At 39.6% G+C, this 20,340-nt stretch overlaps 1 protein-coding gene across 2 annotated transcripts in view; it reads right to left on the bottom strand.

Annotated features, from left to right (window-relative positions):
• LOC124777839 overlaps positions 1-20,340 on the bottom strand; it is a 151,692-nt gene that overhangs the window by 106,041 nt on the left and 25,311 nt on the right. For both annotated transcript variants that reach the window (XM_047253375.1, XM_047253374.1), the window contains exon 2: positions 7,938-8,099. In XM_047253375.1, the coding sequence (XP_047109331.1) occupies positions 7,938-8,099 (162 nt within the window). The remainder of the gene's footprint in view (positions 1-7,937; positions 8,100-20,340) is intronic.

Below are 20,340 nucleotides of genomic sequence, written 5' to 3'. Positions count from 1 at the left end.
AGTGACCTATCTTCCTGTGATTTTCTTAGGTTAGTAGAGATAACCATGGTGTGACGCATTATCCTGTTGGAATTTGAACTTCCCACCATTATTGTGTGGAAGTGGAGGGGAGGGGAGGGGGCATGGCACTTTCTGGCGAAAGGCTGCCATCTTGGATAATGGTACTTGCATCATCAGCTGACATCATGGTTGCCATATTGGATTATGTCATGCACTGTTTCCAAGTCTACATGCCGCCATCTTGGATGACGTCATCGCCGCCGTCTTGGATACATCTGGCAAAAATGCAAAGTGTGCCAGAACGAACACTGTCTCAATAATCCGCTAGCACAGTGGTTCCCAACCTAGGGGCTATAATCCTTTGAGGGGTAAAATGAAATTTTCTAAGGGATAAAAACTAAAAGGGTTTGTTTGTTGAAAGATATTTTCACTCTGCAGCAGAGTGTGCGCTGTTATGAAAATTCCTGGCAGATTAAAACTGTGTATTGGACCAAGACTCGAACTCAGAACCTTCGCCTTTTGCGGGCAAGTGCTGTGCCATCTGAGCTACCCAAGCACGACTCATGGTATGTCCTCACAGCTTCAATTCTGTCAGTACCTCGTTTCCTACCTTCCAAACTACACATAAGCGCTTCTGCAAACCTTGCAGAACTAGCACTCCTGGAAGAAAGGATATTGTGGAAACATGGCTTAGCCGCAGCCTGGGGGGATGTTTCCAGAATGAGATTTTCACTCTACAGTGGAGTGTGCGCTGATATGAATCTTACTGGCAAATTAAAACTATGTGCCGGACCGATACTCAAACTTGGGATCTTTGACTTTCGTGGGCAAGTGCAAGGTTCACAGAAGAGCATCTGTGAAGTATGGAAGGTAGGAGACGAGGTACTGGTAGAACTGAAGCTGTGAGGAGGCGTTGTGAGTCGTGCTTGGGTGGCTCAGATGGTAGGGCACTTGCCTGTGTAGGTGAAGTACTGGAGTTCGAATCTCGGTCCGGAAGTTTGAGGGATTGTTGTGTTTCCCACGAAATTAAATTATTTTTGAATGATAATTTTGATTATGTAAGTTATCAATAATTACTTTTTCTTAATAATTACTTTTTCTCAATAACTTCCATTAATGTGTAACACTATGCGGTAGAAATTACAGGTTACTCACATACTCTGCTCCCTACATACGTACACTACTGGCCATTAAATTTGCTACACCAAGACGAAACACAGATGATAAAGGGGTATGCATTGGACACATTTATTATACTATAACTGAAATGTGATTACATTTTCACGCAATTTGGGTGCAACCACCTCTGGCCGTAATAACGGCCATGATACGCCGGGGCATTGAGTCAAACAGAGCTTGGATGGCATGTACAGGTACAGCTGCCCATGCAGCTTCAATACGATACCACAGTTCATCAAGAGTAGTGACTGGCGTACTGCGACGAGCCAGTTGCTCGGCCACCATTGACCAGACGTTTTCAGTTGGTGAGAGATCTGGAGAATGTGCTGGCCAGGGGCAGCAGTCGAACATTTTCTGTATCCAGAAAGGCCTGTACAGGACCTGCAACATGCGGTCGTGCGTTATCCTGCTGAAATGTAGGGTTTCGCAGGGATCGAATGAAGGGTAGAGCCACGGGTCGTAACACATCTGAAATGTATCGTCCACTGTTCAAAGTGCCGTCAATGCGAACAAGAGGTGACCGAGACGTGTAACCAATGGCACCCCATACCATCGCGCTGGGTGATACGTCAGCGTGGCGATGATGAATACACGCTTCCATGATGCGACCATCATGATGCTGTAAACAGAACCTGGATTCATCCGAAAAAATGTCGATTTGCCATTCGTGCACCCAGGTTCGTCGTTGAGTGCACCATCGCTGGCGCTCTTGTCTGTGATACAGCGTCAAGGGTAACCGCAGCCATGGTCTCCGAGCTGATCGTCCATGCTGCTGCAAACGTCGTCGAACTGTTCGTGCAGATGGTTGTTGTCTTGCAAACGTCCCCATCTGTTGACTCAGGGATCGAGACGTGGATGCACGATCCGTTACAGCCATGCGGATAATATGGCTGTCATCTCGACTGCTAGTGATATGAGGCCGTTGGGATCCAGCACGGCGTTCCGTATTACCCTCATGAACCTACCGATTCCATATTCTGCTAACAGTCATTGGATCTCGACCAACGCGAGCAGCAGTGTCGCGATGCGACAAACCGCAATCGCGTTTCCCCTCCTTACACGAGGCATCACAACAACGTGTCACCACACAACGCCGGTCAACTGCTGTTTGAGTATGAGAAATCAGTTTGAAACTTTCCTCATGTCAGCACGTTGTAGGTGTCGACACCGGCGCCAACCTTGTGTGAATGCTCTGAAAAGCTAATCATTTGCATATCACAGCATCTTCTTCCTGTCGGTTAAATTTCGCGTCTGTAGCACGTCATCTTCGTGGTGTAGCAATTTTAATGGCCAGTAGTGTACTTCGTGCTTTCTACCATACATCTATGACGGAAAGCTGTTCTGAATGACAGATGTTTTCCTACACCATATTAGGCACAGTGACGTGTTTGTGGTTTTCACATATTATTATCGACCCCCGTATCTCTAAAAGAATTATCTCTAAACCAACTAAAATGTATTCCGAAAGCATCGATCATGCAAAACACAACTCGCGCTTTTCTCACATGATTTCCTGAAAGCCTTGGAGCAAGGCAGTACGTCTTTGCTTCTGACAAGCATTTGGACCAGTAACATACCAACACTTACTAATTACTATCATATGGGCTATCACGCGAAATGTGTGGCTGGATTGAGAATTTCTTGGTTAGGACGCAGCCCGTCACCTTCGATGGAGACTGTCCTGCAGACAGTCGGGAGTGTCCTAAGGAAGAGTCAGGATCCGCCCCATTCGTGCTATGTATTAACGATCTGCCACATAATATCAACAGAAACGCATTTTTTGTACGTGATGCCGTTACCTGTAACGAAGTACTTACTGAAATGTTTGGGTAAATATCCAACCAGATTTTGAAAAGATTTCATGTGTCTATAAAATCAGTGAAACACAACAGGAATTGTTGAACATCTAATACCTGAATGTAACAATTTGTTTCGATATGAACTGGAATAATTACCTAAGTTGAGTTGTACGTAACTCAGGTGACAGACTACGGTTCACTTATAGGTTATTTGGAAAATTCAGTCACTCTACAAAGTGCTGCCCATCGCGGTTCTTTATTCCTTGGATATGTATCGCTGCCTTGTTACATACTGCTTCTCATATTTTTACGTCTGTGAAATATCTATATTGACTACGTACGGACCACAGTTCATGTTTCATTATCGTTTAGTTGGAATATTAAAGCGGTCATTATTTACCGTATCTTCGTCAATATCGCCTCCAGTTTATTTCCTGTTGCACGCAGTTTCTGCCCGCGACGCTCCTCCAGAGCGACCCCCCAGTCTGTTCTTGTTGGGGTCGATGGCAAACGGCTGTTCGACGGCGGACAGAGTGAAGACGTAAGTACAGTGTTCGGCTTTGCTTCCTTTTTCTCTCGTCTTTCCTTTCTGAAAATTGCATTTTTAGGACCGTTTGATTATTAGGCCTCTCCTCCTTTTTCTAGGCCCACCCAACATGCTGTGATTTGGAGACTTTTCACTCACTGATCCGACCCTGTGTTCTGCGTGACCATATATAATAAGTGGGTAGCCTTGTTTCCTAGTCTGTTTATCTGGTTTTTTCATATGCGTTATATTGAACGACCTAGGAGTATGGGAATAGCTGTTATGGACGCTATGATAATAGTAAAATAGCTACAGGCATTTTTCATGAAGCGTTTCGAAAACATCATCATCAGATTCAATTAATGGAATTCAATTTGATGATGATATTTTCAAAACGCGTCATTAAAAATAGTGGTCACGAAAATACCTGTGGCTATTAGACTATTACCATAGAGTCCATAGTAGCTACACCCATACTCCTATCTAGCATCAACATGGGCGAACACTTCAACGCGATTTTACATCACAAATGCTTGTTATATTATATTCCCCCCCCCCCCCCCCTCTACTCCTTCTGTGTATTACAGTTTTATGTACACCTGAAGAATAGATTATAATATCCTGAAATGGGACGTGAATTGAATAAATCATAACTACAAATTCTATTAATGGCTCTGCAAATGGGATGGCATACAAACCAGTCTTGTGAGACGCCGTGGGCTCAACAGTGTGGAAATGATAACAAACAGGTGATATCGAACGTATACAAACAAGTGGGGTACAGGTTTGTTTGATCTAGAGGTAATTGTAACGGAAATGGTGAAAAATCTAAACTGGCATGAAGACAGACGCTTGAAGATGGACATCGTCTATCCCACGAGATCCAGCTTACAAGGGACGCTCAATAAGTAATGCAGCACGTCTTTTTCTGGAAGCAGATTGGTTTTGTTCAGGATTCCAATACACTGTAGCATTTCCCACTCTTTTACCTACAGAACCCTATTTTTCAAAATAATCTCCATTCAATGCGATGGCCTTACGCGATCTTACTGGGAGCCCCTGTATGCCCATATGGTACCACTCTACTCGTCGACGTCGGATACATCAATAAACTCCACGCCATCCGCCTATTGCTTCCCGCCGAGTGCATCCTTCATTAGGCAAAACAGATGGATGCCGGAAGGTGCGAGATACGGGCTGCAGAGTGGATGAGGAACAACAGACCAACGAACCCAGATTTCATAGTATGAGACGATTTTCGACAAAAAATGTTGCGATCAGACTCGTAACGCGGAAGCAAATCCCAACGGAGGTCCTTCGTTGCTCTTTATGGTCTTCTGTTAAGTGTCGAGGAACCCAACGGACACACACTTTAGTGTGTCCCAATCGATGGACGATTGTACCAGCACTATCAACACAGTTGTCTAGTTGCGTTTTGTTTGGTTGTGACCCGTCGACCACCTTTAATGAGAGTGTCCGCACGTTCCATCATTGCAGAAGTCACAGCTGTGTGTGGCCAACCAGCACGCGGGAGAACGAGCAGGCTTCCACGACAGTGTTGCTATGATGACAGATGACTCGTCCAACGACTCGACGTGATTTTGTTCACTGCCAGGTCTCCATAGACATTCTGCAAGCGTCTGTGAATATCTGCGATGCTTTGGTTTTCCGCCAAAACAAACTCAATGACAGTTGTCTGCTCGGAACGCAACTTCGTTAGAAACGCCATTTTAAAGTCTACATACAGCGCTGCCACCTGTCGGAACTTCTTGAAACTTTAGGGGTTTGAAGCGGGAATATTTCACGATGTTCCACAACTTCCGCATTTTTTCAACCTAAATTGGTGGAGAAAAAAGTGTGTTGCATAACTTATTGAACGCCCCTCGCAATAAGATTCAAGAGTCAGTGTGAGGAGTTTAGGAATATACTGCAGCTCTCTACGCTGTCTCCCTTAACGACAAGACAAAACAAGGTTAGACTAATTACAGTGCAGACAGATTAGATTAGATTAGTACTTGTTCCACAGATCATGAATACGACACTTCGTAATGATGTGGAACGTGTCAGGTTATTAAAAGTTGTCTATACAAGATATTACATGACACTTAATATTTTTAATTTTTTTGTGGGGGTTGGGGAAATTACCCACTTAAAACTATATCGAAAAATTCATCTAATGAGTAGAAGGAGTTGCCATTAAGAAATTCTTTTAATTTCCTTTTAAATGCTATATAGCTATCTGTCAGACTTTTGATGCTATTAGGTAAGTGACCAAAGACTTTTGTGGCAGCATAATTTACCCCCTTCTGAGCCAAAGTTAGATTTAACCTTGAGTAGTGAAGATCATCCTTTCTCCTAGTGTTGTAGCCATGTACACTGCTATTTCTTTTGAATTCATTCGGGTTGTTAATAACAAATTTCGTAAGAGAATATATATATATTGTGAGGCTACAGTGAAGATCTCTAGCTCTTTAAATAAGTGTCTGCAGGATGATCTTGGATGAGCTCCAGCAACTATTCTGATTACACGCTTTTGTGCAATGAACACTCTTTTACTCAATTATGAGTTACCACAGAATATGATGCCATACGAAAGCAGAGAATGAAAATAGGCATAGTAAGCTAATTTACTGAGATGTATATCACCAAAATTTGCAATGACCCTAATAGCATAAGTAGCTGAACTCAAACGTTTCAGCAGATCCTCAGTGTATTTTTTTCCAGTTCAACCCTTCATCAATGCATACACCTAGAAATTTTGAATATTCTACCTTACCTACCGATTTCTGATATATATTAATGGTGTCATTCCATTTACTGTGTGGAACTGTATATACTGTGTTTTGTCAAAGTTTAATGAGAGCCCATTTGCAGAGAACCACTTAATGATTTTCTGAAAAACATCGTTTACAATTTCGCCAGTTAATTCTTGACTGTTGGGTGTGATAGCTATACTTGTATTATCGGCAAGAAGTACCAGCTTTGCATCTTCGTGGATATAGAATGGCAAGTCATTAATATACATATTAAGAATATCAGAGGACCCAAGACCGAACCTTGCGGCACCCCATTCTTGATTGTTCCCCAGTATAAGAAATCACTAGTTTTTTTGATATTATGTGAACTGCTTATTTCACCTTTCTGCACTCTTCCAGTTCGGTATGATTTAAACCATTTGAGCACTGTCACATTCATACCACACTACTTTAGCTTATATAGAAGTATTCCGTGATTTACACTATCAAAAGCCTTTCATAGATCACAAAAAATGCCAACGGGTGACTTCCGGTTACTCAGAGCATTTAATATCTCATTATTGAAAGTATATATAGCATTTTCCGTTGAAAAACTCTTCTGGAAATCAAACTGATGTTTTGTTAAAACTTTATTTTTGCAAAGGTGTGAAGCTACTCTACAATACATCACTTTTTCAAGAATTTTGGATAATGCAGTCAGAAGAGAGATTGGGAGGTAGTTGTTAGCATCAGATGTATCCCCCTTTTTACGCAGTGGTTTAACAATGGCATACTTCAGTCTATCTGGGAAAATACCCTGCTTCAGAGAGCTATTACATATGTGGCTAAGAATCCCACTTATTTCTTGGGAACAAGCTTTTATTATCCTGCTGGAAATGCCATCAATTCCATGTGAGCTTTTATTCTTGAGAGTTTATCATCTTCCTAATTTCAGAAGAAGAGGTAGGTGGAATTTCAATTGTATCAAATGGTGTGGGTAGGGCCTCTTCCATTAACTGCCTTGCTTCTTCTAATGAACATTTAGATCCTATTTTCTCTAAGAGTCACTGAAGCAGTCATTCTTCCCGTGGTCTGAGAAAGAAACCCTAATATGTGGTGAGTTGAGAAGTACCATCAGACATTCACCTCCTAGTGGTTTGTGGAGTATGGATACTGAGATGGATGTAGGTCTCAGTTACGTGTCATTTCTCCACCCAGTTTATTCTTCAAATTTCGTCCCAATATGACTTATCTATTTCAACCTAAACATCTGAAAGGAACATTCGTTGAATGATGAGATTTTCATGCTGTAAACAACCATTATGCAAAGTTGAAAACATATTTCCTATTCGACGGTTAGGAAAATTGGAACGTTACTGGAGCACCTACATTAACCATAAAGAAACGTGTACCCAGATGCAAATTTCTATGTTTACAAAACAATTATTCACTGGGTTTTTATCATGTTCATAGAGCATGTTCTCATAAGGCGTCCTGTAGGAATGAAACTTTTCCTTTCCTGGACGCAGAAATAACAAACTATGTTCTCCACAGTTACTACAACTTCTCTACAGTTACTACAACTTATTGGAAGAGAACATGAGCTTAAGCAAAAGTTTTTGCTGTGGTTGTGTGATTCATACCTATGTAAATCTGTCGCAAATATCAGTTGGCTTGTTCGTCGTAGAAAATACTTACAAGAAGCTTCGGATCATCCATGTCAAAGATGAACGTTATATTTCCCTGGTACACTATGTCGCCATTGTTGAGCTGCACAAGATGAACGTTACATTTGAGTAAATCTTTATATTCTGGATCGTCACAGTCTGCCAGAGACTCCAAATCCATAGCATATGGGCCCTGAAAAGAAACATTCAAGATAACTGAGGTCAGATAGATAGTGGCATGTATCAAAATGAGTGTGACTTAAGCAGAAATGGGAAAAACTGTTCTTATCAGAGATTGGATCAGAACTTGTCACGCACTGGAATGAACTAGTTCTTTTTCATGACTCACCACTCACCATTCACTCACAAAAATAAGTAAAAGAAAGGCACATTTCCTTTTTAATTCAGGTCACTAAACCATCATTTTTATCTGATTTGGTCCTATTTTGAAAGAACTTATAAAGAGGAGCAATAATTTTGTGTTATGTCCTTAGTAATTTTCAAATACAAAAGTTTTAAATTTCGTCTACTGCAAAAGTTATAAATATTACAACCGAATCCTAAATATTTTTAGCAAGTGGAAAAATTTTAAGAATGAAGACTGATTCTTGTTATATTTTGATTTTTACTAGAAAAAACAATATAAGAATTGAAGAGTATCTGCAGTCATCATTTGCAGTCAGTATACCTTATATATTCCCATAAAAGAAAAATTATTCGGTATTATCATTTATTAATAAAATTTGGCACATTTTAGCTGATGTGAGTCTGTTTCTCTTCTCAGTGCTTATTTGTCCCGACTTTGAAAATATTCGTTCGTGGGTAGCTGATGTTACTGTGATACATAATACTTTTAGAACCAATTGATACAGTGCTAGCCATAGCAATTTTTTTGTTTCCCACCAGTATAAGGGATCGCTGTTTCTAGGCAAATATTCCTTCACTAAATATTTGTCCAATTCGACAATTGCTGCATTTTCCAGGTTGTGACTTGCTAGAAGTTGATTAATAGGTTCACTGAATTCCTAACAGATTGAACAAGTCTCATGTGTAACGTTGGTAACTGGTTGCGACGCGAGCTCTGTTTTTTCTTATTGAACATCCAACGCTTTCATTTTTGCAACAGCCTTCATGCAGCAGTCCTGAGATGTTCTGTCTTCTGAAAATCCTTGCCTTTGAATCGGGGGTCCAGTAATGTTATCTGACTAATCATTATGTTGTTGGAGACACCAAACCACTCTGATAACTCTTTAACCAAATTATCAAGAAGTGACTGTTTCTTGAGGATATCCTTTATTTTCTTTAAACGGTTTTAGTTGCCATTCCATTAATCATGGTAAGATTTTCATTATTGAAAGTGAGACTTTTCTGTGAGGGCACCTCTTCGGTTAAGTCATCAAAAACTTTCAAAATCTGTAAAGCCTGTTGCATCATCTCCCAGTATGCACCTTTTATGTTTAAGGTGATCGATTTTCCTCTAAAAGTCGAGGTAAGGAGTTTTTTTTTTTTTTTTGTTTTTCATCAGTCTGCTGACTGGTTTGATGCGGCCCGCCACGAATTCCTTTCCTGTGCTAACCTCTTCATCTCAGAGTAGCACTTGCAACCTACGTCCTCAATTATTTGCTTCACGTATTCCAGTCTCTGTCTTCCTCTACAGTTTTTGCCCTCTACAGCTCCCTCTAGTACCATGGAAGTCATTCCCTCATGTCTTAGCAGATGTCCTATCATCCTGTCCCTTCTCCTTATCAGTGTTTTCCACATATTCCTTTCCTCTCCGATTCTGCGTAGAACCTCCTCATTCCTTACCTTATCAGTCCACCTAATTTTCAACATTCGTCTATAGCACCACATCGCAAATGCTTCGATTCTCTTCTGTTCCGGTTTTCCCACAGTCCATGTTTCATTACCATACAATGCTGTACTCCAGACGTACATCCTCATTGATATTAGTAGACTTCTTTTGGCCAGAAATGCCTTTTTTGCCATAGCGAGTCTGCTTTTGATGTCCTCCTTGCTCCATCCGTCATTGGTTATTTTACTGCCTAGGTAGCAGAATTCCTTAACTTCATTGACTTCATGACCATCAATCCTGATGTTAAGTTTCTCGCTGTTCTCATTTCTACTACTTCTCATTACCTTCGTCTTTCTCCGATATACTCTCAAACCATACTGTGTACTCATTAGACTGTTCATTCCGTTCAGCAGATCATTTAATTCTTCTTCACTTTCACTCAGGATAGCAATGTCATCAGCGAATCGTATCATTGACATCCTTTCACCTTGTATTTTAATTCCACTCCTGAACGTTTCTTTTATTTCCATCATTGCTTCCTCGATGTACAGACTGAAGAGTAGGGGCGAAAGGCTACAGCCTTGTCTTACACCCTTCTTAATACGAGCACTTCGTTCTTGATCGTCCACTCTTATTATTCCCTCTTGGTTGTTGTACATATTGTATATGACCCGTCTCTCCCTATTGCTTACCCCTACTTTTTTCAGAATCTCGAACAGCTTGCACCATTTTATATTGTCGAACGCGTTTTTCCAGGTCGACAAATCCTATGAAAGTGTCTTGATTTTTCTTTAGCCTTGCTTCCATTATTAGCCGTAACGTCAGAATTGCCTCTCTCGTCCCTTTACTGTTCCTAAAGCCAAACTGATCATCACCTAGCGCATTCTCAATTTTCTTTTCCATTCTTCTGTATATTATTCTTGTAAGCAGCTTCGATGCATGAGCTGTTAAGCTAATTGTGCGATAATTCTCGCACTTGTCAACTCTTGCCGTCTTTGGAATTGTGTGGATGATGCTTTTCCGAAAGTCAGATGGCATGTCGCCAGACTCATATATTCTACACACCAACGTGAATAGTCGTTTTGTTGCCACTTCCCCCAATGATTTTAGAAATTCTGATGGAATGTTATCGATCCCTTCTGCCTTATTTGACCGAAAGTCCTCCAAACCTCTTTTAAATTCCGATTCTAATACTGGATCCCCTATCTCTTCTAAATCGACTCCTGTTTCTTCTTCTATCACATCAGACAAATCTTCACCCTCATAGAGGCTTTCAATGTATTCTTTCCACCTATCTGCTCTCTCCTCTGCATTTAACAGTGGAATTCCCGTTGCACTCTTAATGTTACCACCGTTGCTTTTAATGTCACCAAAGGTTGTTTTGACTTTCCTGTATGCTGAGTCTATCCTTCCGACAATCATATCTTTTTCGATGTCTTAACATTTTTCCTGCAGCCATTCGTCTTAGCTTCCCTGCACTTCCTATTTATTTCATTCCTCAGCGACTTGTATTTCTGTATTCCTGATTTTCCCGGAACATGTTTGTACTTCCTCCTTTCATCAATCAACTGAAGTATTTCTTTTGTTACCCATGGTTTCTTCGCAGCTACCTTATTTGTACCTATGTTTTCCTTCCCAACTTCTGTGATGGCCCTTTTTAGAGATGTCCATTCCTCTTCAACTGTACTGCCTACTGCGTTATTCCTTATTGCTGTATCTATAGCGTTAGAGAACTTCAAACGTTTCTCGTCATTCCTTAGTACTTCCGTATCCCACTTCTTGGCGTATTGATTCTTCCTGACTAATGTCTTGAACTTCAGCCTACTCTTCATCACTACTACATTGTGATCTGAGTCTATATCTGCTCCTGGGTACGCCTTACAATCCAGTATCTGATTTCGGAATCTCTGTCTGACCATGATGTAATCTAATTGAAATCTTCCCGTATCTCCTGGCCTTTTCCAAGTATACCTCCTCCTCTTGTGATTCTTGAACGGGGTATTCGCTATTACTAGCTGAAACTTGTTACAGAACTCAATTAGTCTTTTTCCTCTTTCATTCCTCGTCCCAAGCCCATATTCTCCTGTAACCTTTTTTTCTACTCCTTCCCCTACAACTGTATTCCAGTCGCCCATGACTATTAGATTTTCGTCCCCCTTTACATACTGCATTACCCTTTCAATATCCTCATACACTTTAGTGTTACGGGATCTTTATTTAAAGTAAATCTTTTTCAACATTTCGTAAGTAGTTCCATCTCTTTGGGACATGCTGCTTTGATTTCAGTCGGCCTGTTTTTTAAATTTTCTTGCATTTCAGCTTGGTTTCTTAAAGCAAGGAGTTTCTCATTAAGAAACACAACAACTCATTTGAACTCATCAACTGTTTTCTGTATGGACTTCTGAATTGCATGTTGTGCAGTGGGGTTTAAAGAATGTGTAAAGCATGGGATGCGTCGAAGTTTTAAAAGCCTGGCAGTTAATTTCGTATTTGACGCATTTTCTATTATTATGGAAGTGATTTTAAAATTTATATTGTGTTTGGGATAACAGATTTTCCCCAGTCTGAGACGTTTTCTGCGCTCTGTCTGTCTTCGAATTGTGAGCACTCTAAAAGGTGTGACTTTAGTTCACTCTTCTCAAACTAATGTTGCTTACACTCGTCCAAGCACCAGACGTACGGCAGGCTGCCTTTTAGACGACCGAAAATTTTTTAATTTTTACTGCAAATCGTTTTTAAAAGCTATACATCTAATGGCATGCATTTACTTAATGTGAACAGCTTTATAATGTTCAAAAAATTACTTATTGGTTGTTGTAAATGGAAAGCAGTTGAGAGTGAGGGCACCACAAACAGATAAATCAGGACTTTGTCCAGAATCTGACGAGACTGATGGGCTGGATAGCGCTCGAGACTCAGTTTGCTGTTTTGGGAGGATATGTTCACCCGAGGTGGAAACAGACATCGGTGAGGACAGTTCACGAGAAATGATTTCTCGAATTTCTGCATCGACTGATGGCTATCTTGATGGGCTTCCTGACTCACATTGTTCCAGATGTACTGTGGGATGCTTCGATTTTAGATGTCTCTTCAGGTTTGACGATGAGCCACAAGCCATGACAATTATCTGCTGACAGTAGCGGAATTTTTTCTTCCATTTTGGTAAAATGGTACCGAACATCCCTCTTAATTCTCCTATGCGAAGGCAATGTGGGTAACATATTGTTGTCCAGCATTGAAAGTACACTGCTAAGATTAAAACATTTCTTATTAACATAGCCATCTGACATTGTAAAAGCTTAAAGTGAGAACAAATATAATGCAGCACATTCTGTAATCAGAAGTTAAGAAGTAGGATGTAGGAAGTTGTGATCTGTGGAACCTAGAGCGACAATCCTGAAGTTTGTATTATATACGAAAATGTCTGAAACAGTCAGAGTGATTAAGAAATTCGCGAAGAAAATCCTGACATTATGCAATGATTTCACTGCTGAAAGATAAAAATTTTGAATAATGTGATATCCGAATTTGGGCTACGTAGTGTGTGAACAAGAAATGTCAGGATAATGGTGCGGATAAAGGCTGAAAAAAAAGCAGTGCAAATGAACTCTAAAGTCTCTGCTTTAAGAGGTACGAACTTTTCTACTCAAGCAGCCACAATTTCTAGCAGCTTGTTTGTATTGTAACTGTAGAACATAGTTGGCCGTCACTTTCAACTCATTTCGACGAACTCCGCCATATATTTCAGAATATCGACATCAATGTCTTTCTTCTAACGAACTTGCACACCAGGCTCAAGCCAAGCGAGCTCTCCAGTTCCCTTAATATATAGACTCCAATGTCCTATGACTTCACGGAAGTAACAGATGAGGAGGTGGAGCAATGGCATACGAACACTTTGACTTATTACCGACCATACTACTCACATCCAATACTAATGAAGACAAACAAGACAAATATAAGTTCGTAAATATCAAATAACAAAACTCTACCATCTGGTGAGCAAGATGTATGAGACTGGCGAAATTCCCTCAGACTTCAAGAAGAATATCGTAATTCCAATCTCAAAGAAAGCAGGTGCTGACGGATGTGAAAATTACCGAACTATCAGTTTAATAAGTCACAGCTGCAAAATACTAACGCGAATACTTTACAGACGAATGGACAAACTGGTAGAATCTGACCTCAGGGAAGATCAATTTGGATTCCGTAAAAATGTTGGAACACGTGAGGCAATACTGACCCTACGACTTATCTTAGAAGAAAGATTAAGGAAAGGCAAACCTACGTTTCTAGCATTTGTAGACTTAGAGAAAGGTTTTGACAATGTCGAATGGAATACTCTCTTCAAGGTGGCAGGGGTAAAATACAGGGAGCGAAAGGCTATTTCCAATTTGTACAGAAACCAGATGGCAATTATAAGAGTCGAGGGACATGAAAGGGAAGCAGTGGTTGGGAAGGGAGTGAGACAGGGTTGTAGCCTCTCCCCGATGCTATTCAATCTGTATATTGAGCAAGCAGTAAAGGAAACAAAAGAAAAGTTCGGAGTGGGTATTAAAATCCATGGAGAAGAAATAAAAACTTTGAGGTTTACAGATGACATTGTAACTCTGTCAGAGACAGCAAAGAACTTGGAAGAGCAGTTGAACGGAATGTACAGTGTCTTGAAAGGAGGATATAAGATAAACACCGAGCGAGGTGGCGCAGTGGTTAGACACTGGTCTCGCATTCGGGAGGACGACGGTTCAATCCCGCGTCCGGCTATCCTGATTTAGGTTTTCCGTGATTTCCATAAATCGCTCCAGGCAAATGCCGAGATTGTTCCTCCGAAAGGGCACGGCCGACTTCCTTCCCCATCCTTCCCTAATCCGATGAGACCGATGACCACGCTGTCTGGTCTCCTTCCCCAAACAACCAACCAACCATAAGATGAACATCAACAAAAGCAAAATGAGGATAATAGAATGTAGTCGAATTAAATCGGGCGATGCTGAGGGTATTAGATTAGGAAATGAGACATTTAAAGTAGTAACGGAGTTTTGCTATTTGGGGAGCAAAATAACTGATGATGGTCGAAGTAGAGAGGATATAAAATGTAAACTGGCAACGGCAAGGAAAGCGTTTCTGAAGAAGATAAATTTGTTAACATCGAGTATTGATTTAAGTGTCAGGAAGTCGTTTCTGAAAGTATTTGTATGGAGTGTAGCCATGTATGGAAGAGAAACATGGACGATAGATAGTTTAGACAAGAAGAGAATAGAAACTTTCGAAATGTGGTGCTACAGAAGAATGCTGAAGATTAGATGGGTAGATCACGTAACTAAAAAGGAGGTATTGAATAGGATTGGGGAGAAGAGGAGTTTGTGGCACAACTTGACTAGAAGAAGGGATCGGTTGGTAGGACATGTTCTGAGGCATCAAGGGATCATCATTTTGGTACTGGAGGGCAGCGTGGAGGGTAAAAGTCGTAGAGGGAGACCAAGAGATGAATACACTAAGCAGATTCAGAAGGATGTAGGTTGCAGTAGGTACTGGGAGATGAAGAAGCTTGCACGGGATAGAGTAGCATGGAGAGCTGCATCAAACTAGTCTCAGGACTGAAGATCACAACAACAACAAATATCAAATGCCTTTTAAAAATGCCTGATGTGAGTCATCTACAGACCTCTGAGAGTAGGCGGGATAGCCTGTTTCAAAACTGACCTTTCAACATTCGATTCGGCTTAGGATCACACAACTAATGCTAGGAACACTAACATAAATATTCTGCCTTTCGTGTGAAATTGAAGGGTGTAGTTTCTTCTTCAAATGCAACAATATTTTTGCTTGCATCTGCCCATAATGCAGCCTATAGTCAGGCCCTGATACATATATTTGCCACGAAATCCACAAGCAAAGAAATTCGTACCTGGAATATCAGCCCACAGCATCATTATCAAACTAACTCTGTTACATAATAAATACTCTCCCCCAAAGACTGGAAACCTGACGGGAAAACCTGCACCTTGGTTAACGGAAGAGCTAAAACAGTCCATGAATGTCGGAGACACTACACGTTGGACTCACACACTACCTACTATCCCTGAAAATAAAACTGATTACATGCAGAAAGCAAACAGAATCAATCATGCTGAGAAAAACGATAACTAAGACATGTCAGTTCATTACTCTAAAACATAAATACCAAATGCTCTGTGGAAAAGTTTGTATGATCTAGACAAAATAGAAGCCGCAGCTGATCCCATTGTCACAACCTAGGAACTAAACCAGTACTTGACTTTAGCGATAACCCTCATTGAACCGTAGTCAAACATAAACTTACTGATTATTTCGGAGAGATAAGTGGCGGTAGTTGCGAAAAATTCTTTGTTGAGTTGACAACGCCGTCGAAAAATCCTTCAGCTCTCCATTTATTGTACAGGACGTCGTTGCAGTCCAAATACTCATGCTTATTGTTGATCCACTGTCACTCATCATAACTACTGCTCTCTAGACCTTGAAGCTCTTTCCTGGACAACGCAGTAGGAACACTCGTTCCCATCAGAACACAAGCATTAGAGATCCGATTGCTAGAAAGGGTGGCTGGATACATTGTCTGAGGGGAGAGTGAATATAGACATCAGAAAAGAACTGAGAGAGAAAAACTTAAATGAGCAAACTAAAAAATACATAAACAAGTGGAAGGATTATGTTAAAAGACAGGAAGACAACTGATTACCAAAATTGGTGATATTATTGCCCAGTGGGCAGAAGATATTTAGGAAGCCAGAGGAAAATCAACAATTTCAGCCAAGATGGCGTAAGAGTAAAATGCCTACTACATGCAGAGAGAAGAGGAAGAAGAAATATCATACTAAAAATATTATGATTTTTTAAGTAACTGTGTTTTTAATAAGTTTTGTAATTACATATAAAACTCTGGTCTTATGTAAGAGGACTCCTGAAGGCATTAATCTGTTCAGGTTAAATGAATAAATAAAAAATTAAACATAATATACAGGTTGTCCAAGGATGAATGGTCACTATTTAGGAACATGACGAGGAAGATCATTTAAAGCAAAAAGCTTCGTTTGGACATATGCACTCTTCTGAATGGTTTCTGAGATAGAATGTATTTAATTTGCATTGTTGCTTATTTTCTTTATCATTCATAACATTGTCATTGTTTACAATGTACCATAGTAGTATAGACAAATTCGAGACGAATAATTTGATATGGGACACTACCTCAACTACCTTACCTACACCTCAATGCATGCGTGTTGCGCAAGAATTTCCATATTCTCTTTTTTCAGGCAACCAAAAAGTCCTTGAGGAAAAGTAAATAAGACCCTTTTAAGCGAAATGTAATGTAGTTTTCTTTTGTACTGCGACATGTTTTCGCTAGTGGCAGCGGATTTCGTGTTATTCAAGAAAAAATATACAAAAGTAACTTTAAACATGTTTCGTCCCAGAAACCATTTAGAACAGGACATAAATCCATATTTGCTTTTTTGCTTCAAACGATCGTGCCTGTCATATCTCTGAACGTTGACCATACCTCCTGAGACAACCCTTATACATGGACAATGATGTATGTTAAAATAACCATTACATTTAGTATACTATCCGCCCAAAATAATTAAAAGGTGCATGAAGGCTATCGACACAGCAACAAAAGCGACTATAAATGCAAAGTACATAGGAGAAGACACAACAGTATACCTTACGAGGACACTCACAACAAGAAAGCACAAGAGCAACAACACAAGAAGATGATGATTAGAACAGATCAAAGAAGAATACAAAGAATTAAGAGCTGAACTGAGATGGAGACGTGCTCAGTAAAGAAAGCGAGTTGCAAGCTGTTTTACCGTGCCAAGAGCGCATTTTGAAATCAAATGAGCTACCATTCATTTTTTTCTGAATCATCATTTATCCACTATTTAGAAGGATCTGGCTCTTTGAAACTATTCAGGCACGGAGTGCCCATCTATAGACTGAAGACAATCTCTATATATATGCACCATCAAAAACGTAGCAAGCAGCAGTCTTACTTCTTTTCCGTAAGTTAAAAAGTGATAAGCGAACGTATGAGGCTTGTAGCACAGAAAGCAGTCTCTAAATATTTGTATATTAGTTGTTATTATAACATCGCTGTTTTTGGGTATTACACCACTTCATATTCTTTTCGTTGCTATTTTGACTTTAAAATGATCGGTTTTTAAATAACTATAAGGACCACTTCCTCTTTGTTTCCAACATGATGTATTTCTCTCTACTATGCTTCTTCTCAAGACGAAGGACATTTGACAAAATTTTCGTATCTTTCGGGTGTTATAATCTTGCGGCTGAGCTGTGTGTGTGTGTGTGTGTGTGTGTGTGTGTGTGTGTGTGTGTTTGTCTCACAAATTGCGAAATTTTGCTGAGACGCCAGATTCAGATTCTTTCTTCACCATTGAATAGGCAATTTACATGGATGTTATATAACTTTTTCCTTGAATAGTACCTTAAAGCTAAATGAGCATTGCAAATAGTGCCCATAGATGATAACATACACCACAACATAAGATAAATACATTCAGTGACATCACATAATGAAATCCTTAAAAATTAATGTCAATTGATTTTATATTCATAAATTCTGTTATATTGTAAAAAGGATTGATTAGTAACCAGTTTAATAGCTTGCTCCTGAAGCTACTTATGTGAGCCGACAGAGAAGAAAATGGAAAATTATTAAATATTTTTAGACTGTTGATTAGATGGGAATTCCCTGTTCTTGTCAACCTGTGCCTAGGTATGTCTAATTTTGTTTTGCCTCTGGTATTATGGTGGTGTATATTTTCCCTCATTTCAAAATCTGCTATATTGTTTTTTGCATACAATGCTGAGGTGTATATATAAATGTTAATAACTGTTAATATTTTCAGCTGAATGAACAGTGGCCGGCATTGCTCTGATCTACCAGAATTTGTCATTGCCTGTATCACTTTCTTCTGAATTTTTAGAACTTCAGTGATGTGGAGAGAAGTGTCCCCATATCAGCAGTCAACACTCTATATGTGACTGAAAGAGTCCAAAATAAATAACTCTTAAATATTCTTTTGTCACCAGGTTTCTCAGTTTCCACATTAAATACGTAACTTGAGACAATTTTGTGCAGGTGTGATTGATGTGTGTTTCCCACATTAACCTAGAGTCTACATGAATTCCTAGAATTTTAACTGCTTTCACCTCAACCTCTTTTGACAATCCTAGTATAATCTGTTGGTTTTTATCAGGATTGCAAAGCAGTGTATTTGATGAAAACCAATTTAGTGCTGCTTCCAGACCATCTTGCATCATATCTTGCAGAACTGATATGTTCTCATGCTGAGCAAGCAAAGTTGTGTCATCAGCATAACAAATAACAGTATTGTGGACACAATGGGGTAAATCATTGACTGCAATTATAAAAAAGAAGGGTCCAAGGACAGAACCTTGTGGGACTCCTGTCTTAACTTCTAGCAGTTGTGAGTCTTTCTTTCTGACAGTGGTAAACTGCTTCCTATTGTTTAGGTATGATTCAATCAGTGCCAATGCAGAGTCTTGTACACCATAGAATTTGAGTTTATCAATTAAGATATCATGAGAAATGCACTCAAATGCCTTACTTAAATCACATAAAAGAAGTGAGGCTTTATTTTCATTCTCGAAGGCTATTATTACTTCATTCACAATTGAAAGAACAGCAGTGGTGGTATTTCTTTCCTTGCAGAAGTCAAATTGACTATTAGAGAGTAAGTTATGCTACTCAAAGTAGTAGTTTAATTGGTTATAAATAAGAGATTCAAATATTTTCGAGAAAATGGGAACTATTGAAACTGGTCGGTAATTTTTGAGATCATGTTTGTCCCCTTTTTTATACAGTGGGATAACTTTCGATATTTTTAGAGCTGTAGGATAGACTCTAAACTCTAGACACCTATTAAACAGAAAGGCCAATGGTTCACTAATTATATGCACTGTTTTTTTAATTATGTAATTGGACAACCAAGAGTAGTCCATGCTCTTGGAGTTTGAGAACTTTGCCACTACCTTTGTAATCTCAGTGGGTGCGATTGTCCTCCATTTAAAGGTATTGTTTGCGGGTTGTCGTTGCTTAAGTATCACTTGTAATAGTGTTCGTTGTTTTAATTTTGTTCCTAATATCACTTACAGAGTTCATGAAAAAACGATTAACTTTGTGCAGGTCAAGAGCTATGCTATGTTCATCATTCCTGCAATACTCTTGTGCAACAACGTTCCATGCAGCTTTGCACTTATTAGGAGCCCCTTCAATGTACCTTTCGTATGCAGATCTTTTTGCTAATCTATGCTTAGTTCTGTAGGTTCTCTTACATTTAAGATACGCTTTGTACAATTCAACTTTCTGATCCGAATTTTTATACATGTGGTACAACAATAACATATTTTCCCTCACATTGGTAAGTTCATCTGTGTACCACTTAATGTTTTTCTTTATAGGTTGGCTTTTATAATTGATCTTTATAAGATGAGAATAAGAATACCACAAATCTAAATAAATTTTAATGAAGTTCTCTAAAGCAGTTTCAGTTTTATTTATTCCCACTTGACAGTTATATATACAGTCCCACATAATATCTTAGAGTTTCTGAAT

Source organism: Schistocerca piceifrons, chromosome 2, assembly GCF_021461385.2.
Source record: "Schistocerca piceifrons isolate TAMUIC-IGC-003096 chromosome 2, iqSchPice1.1, whole genome shotgun sequence".
Lineage (NCBI taxonomy): Eukaryota > Metazoa > Arthropoda > Insecta > Orthoptera > Acrididae > Schistocerca > Schistocerca piceifrons.
This window is presented reverse-complemented; position numbering and strand designations above follow the sequence as displayed.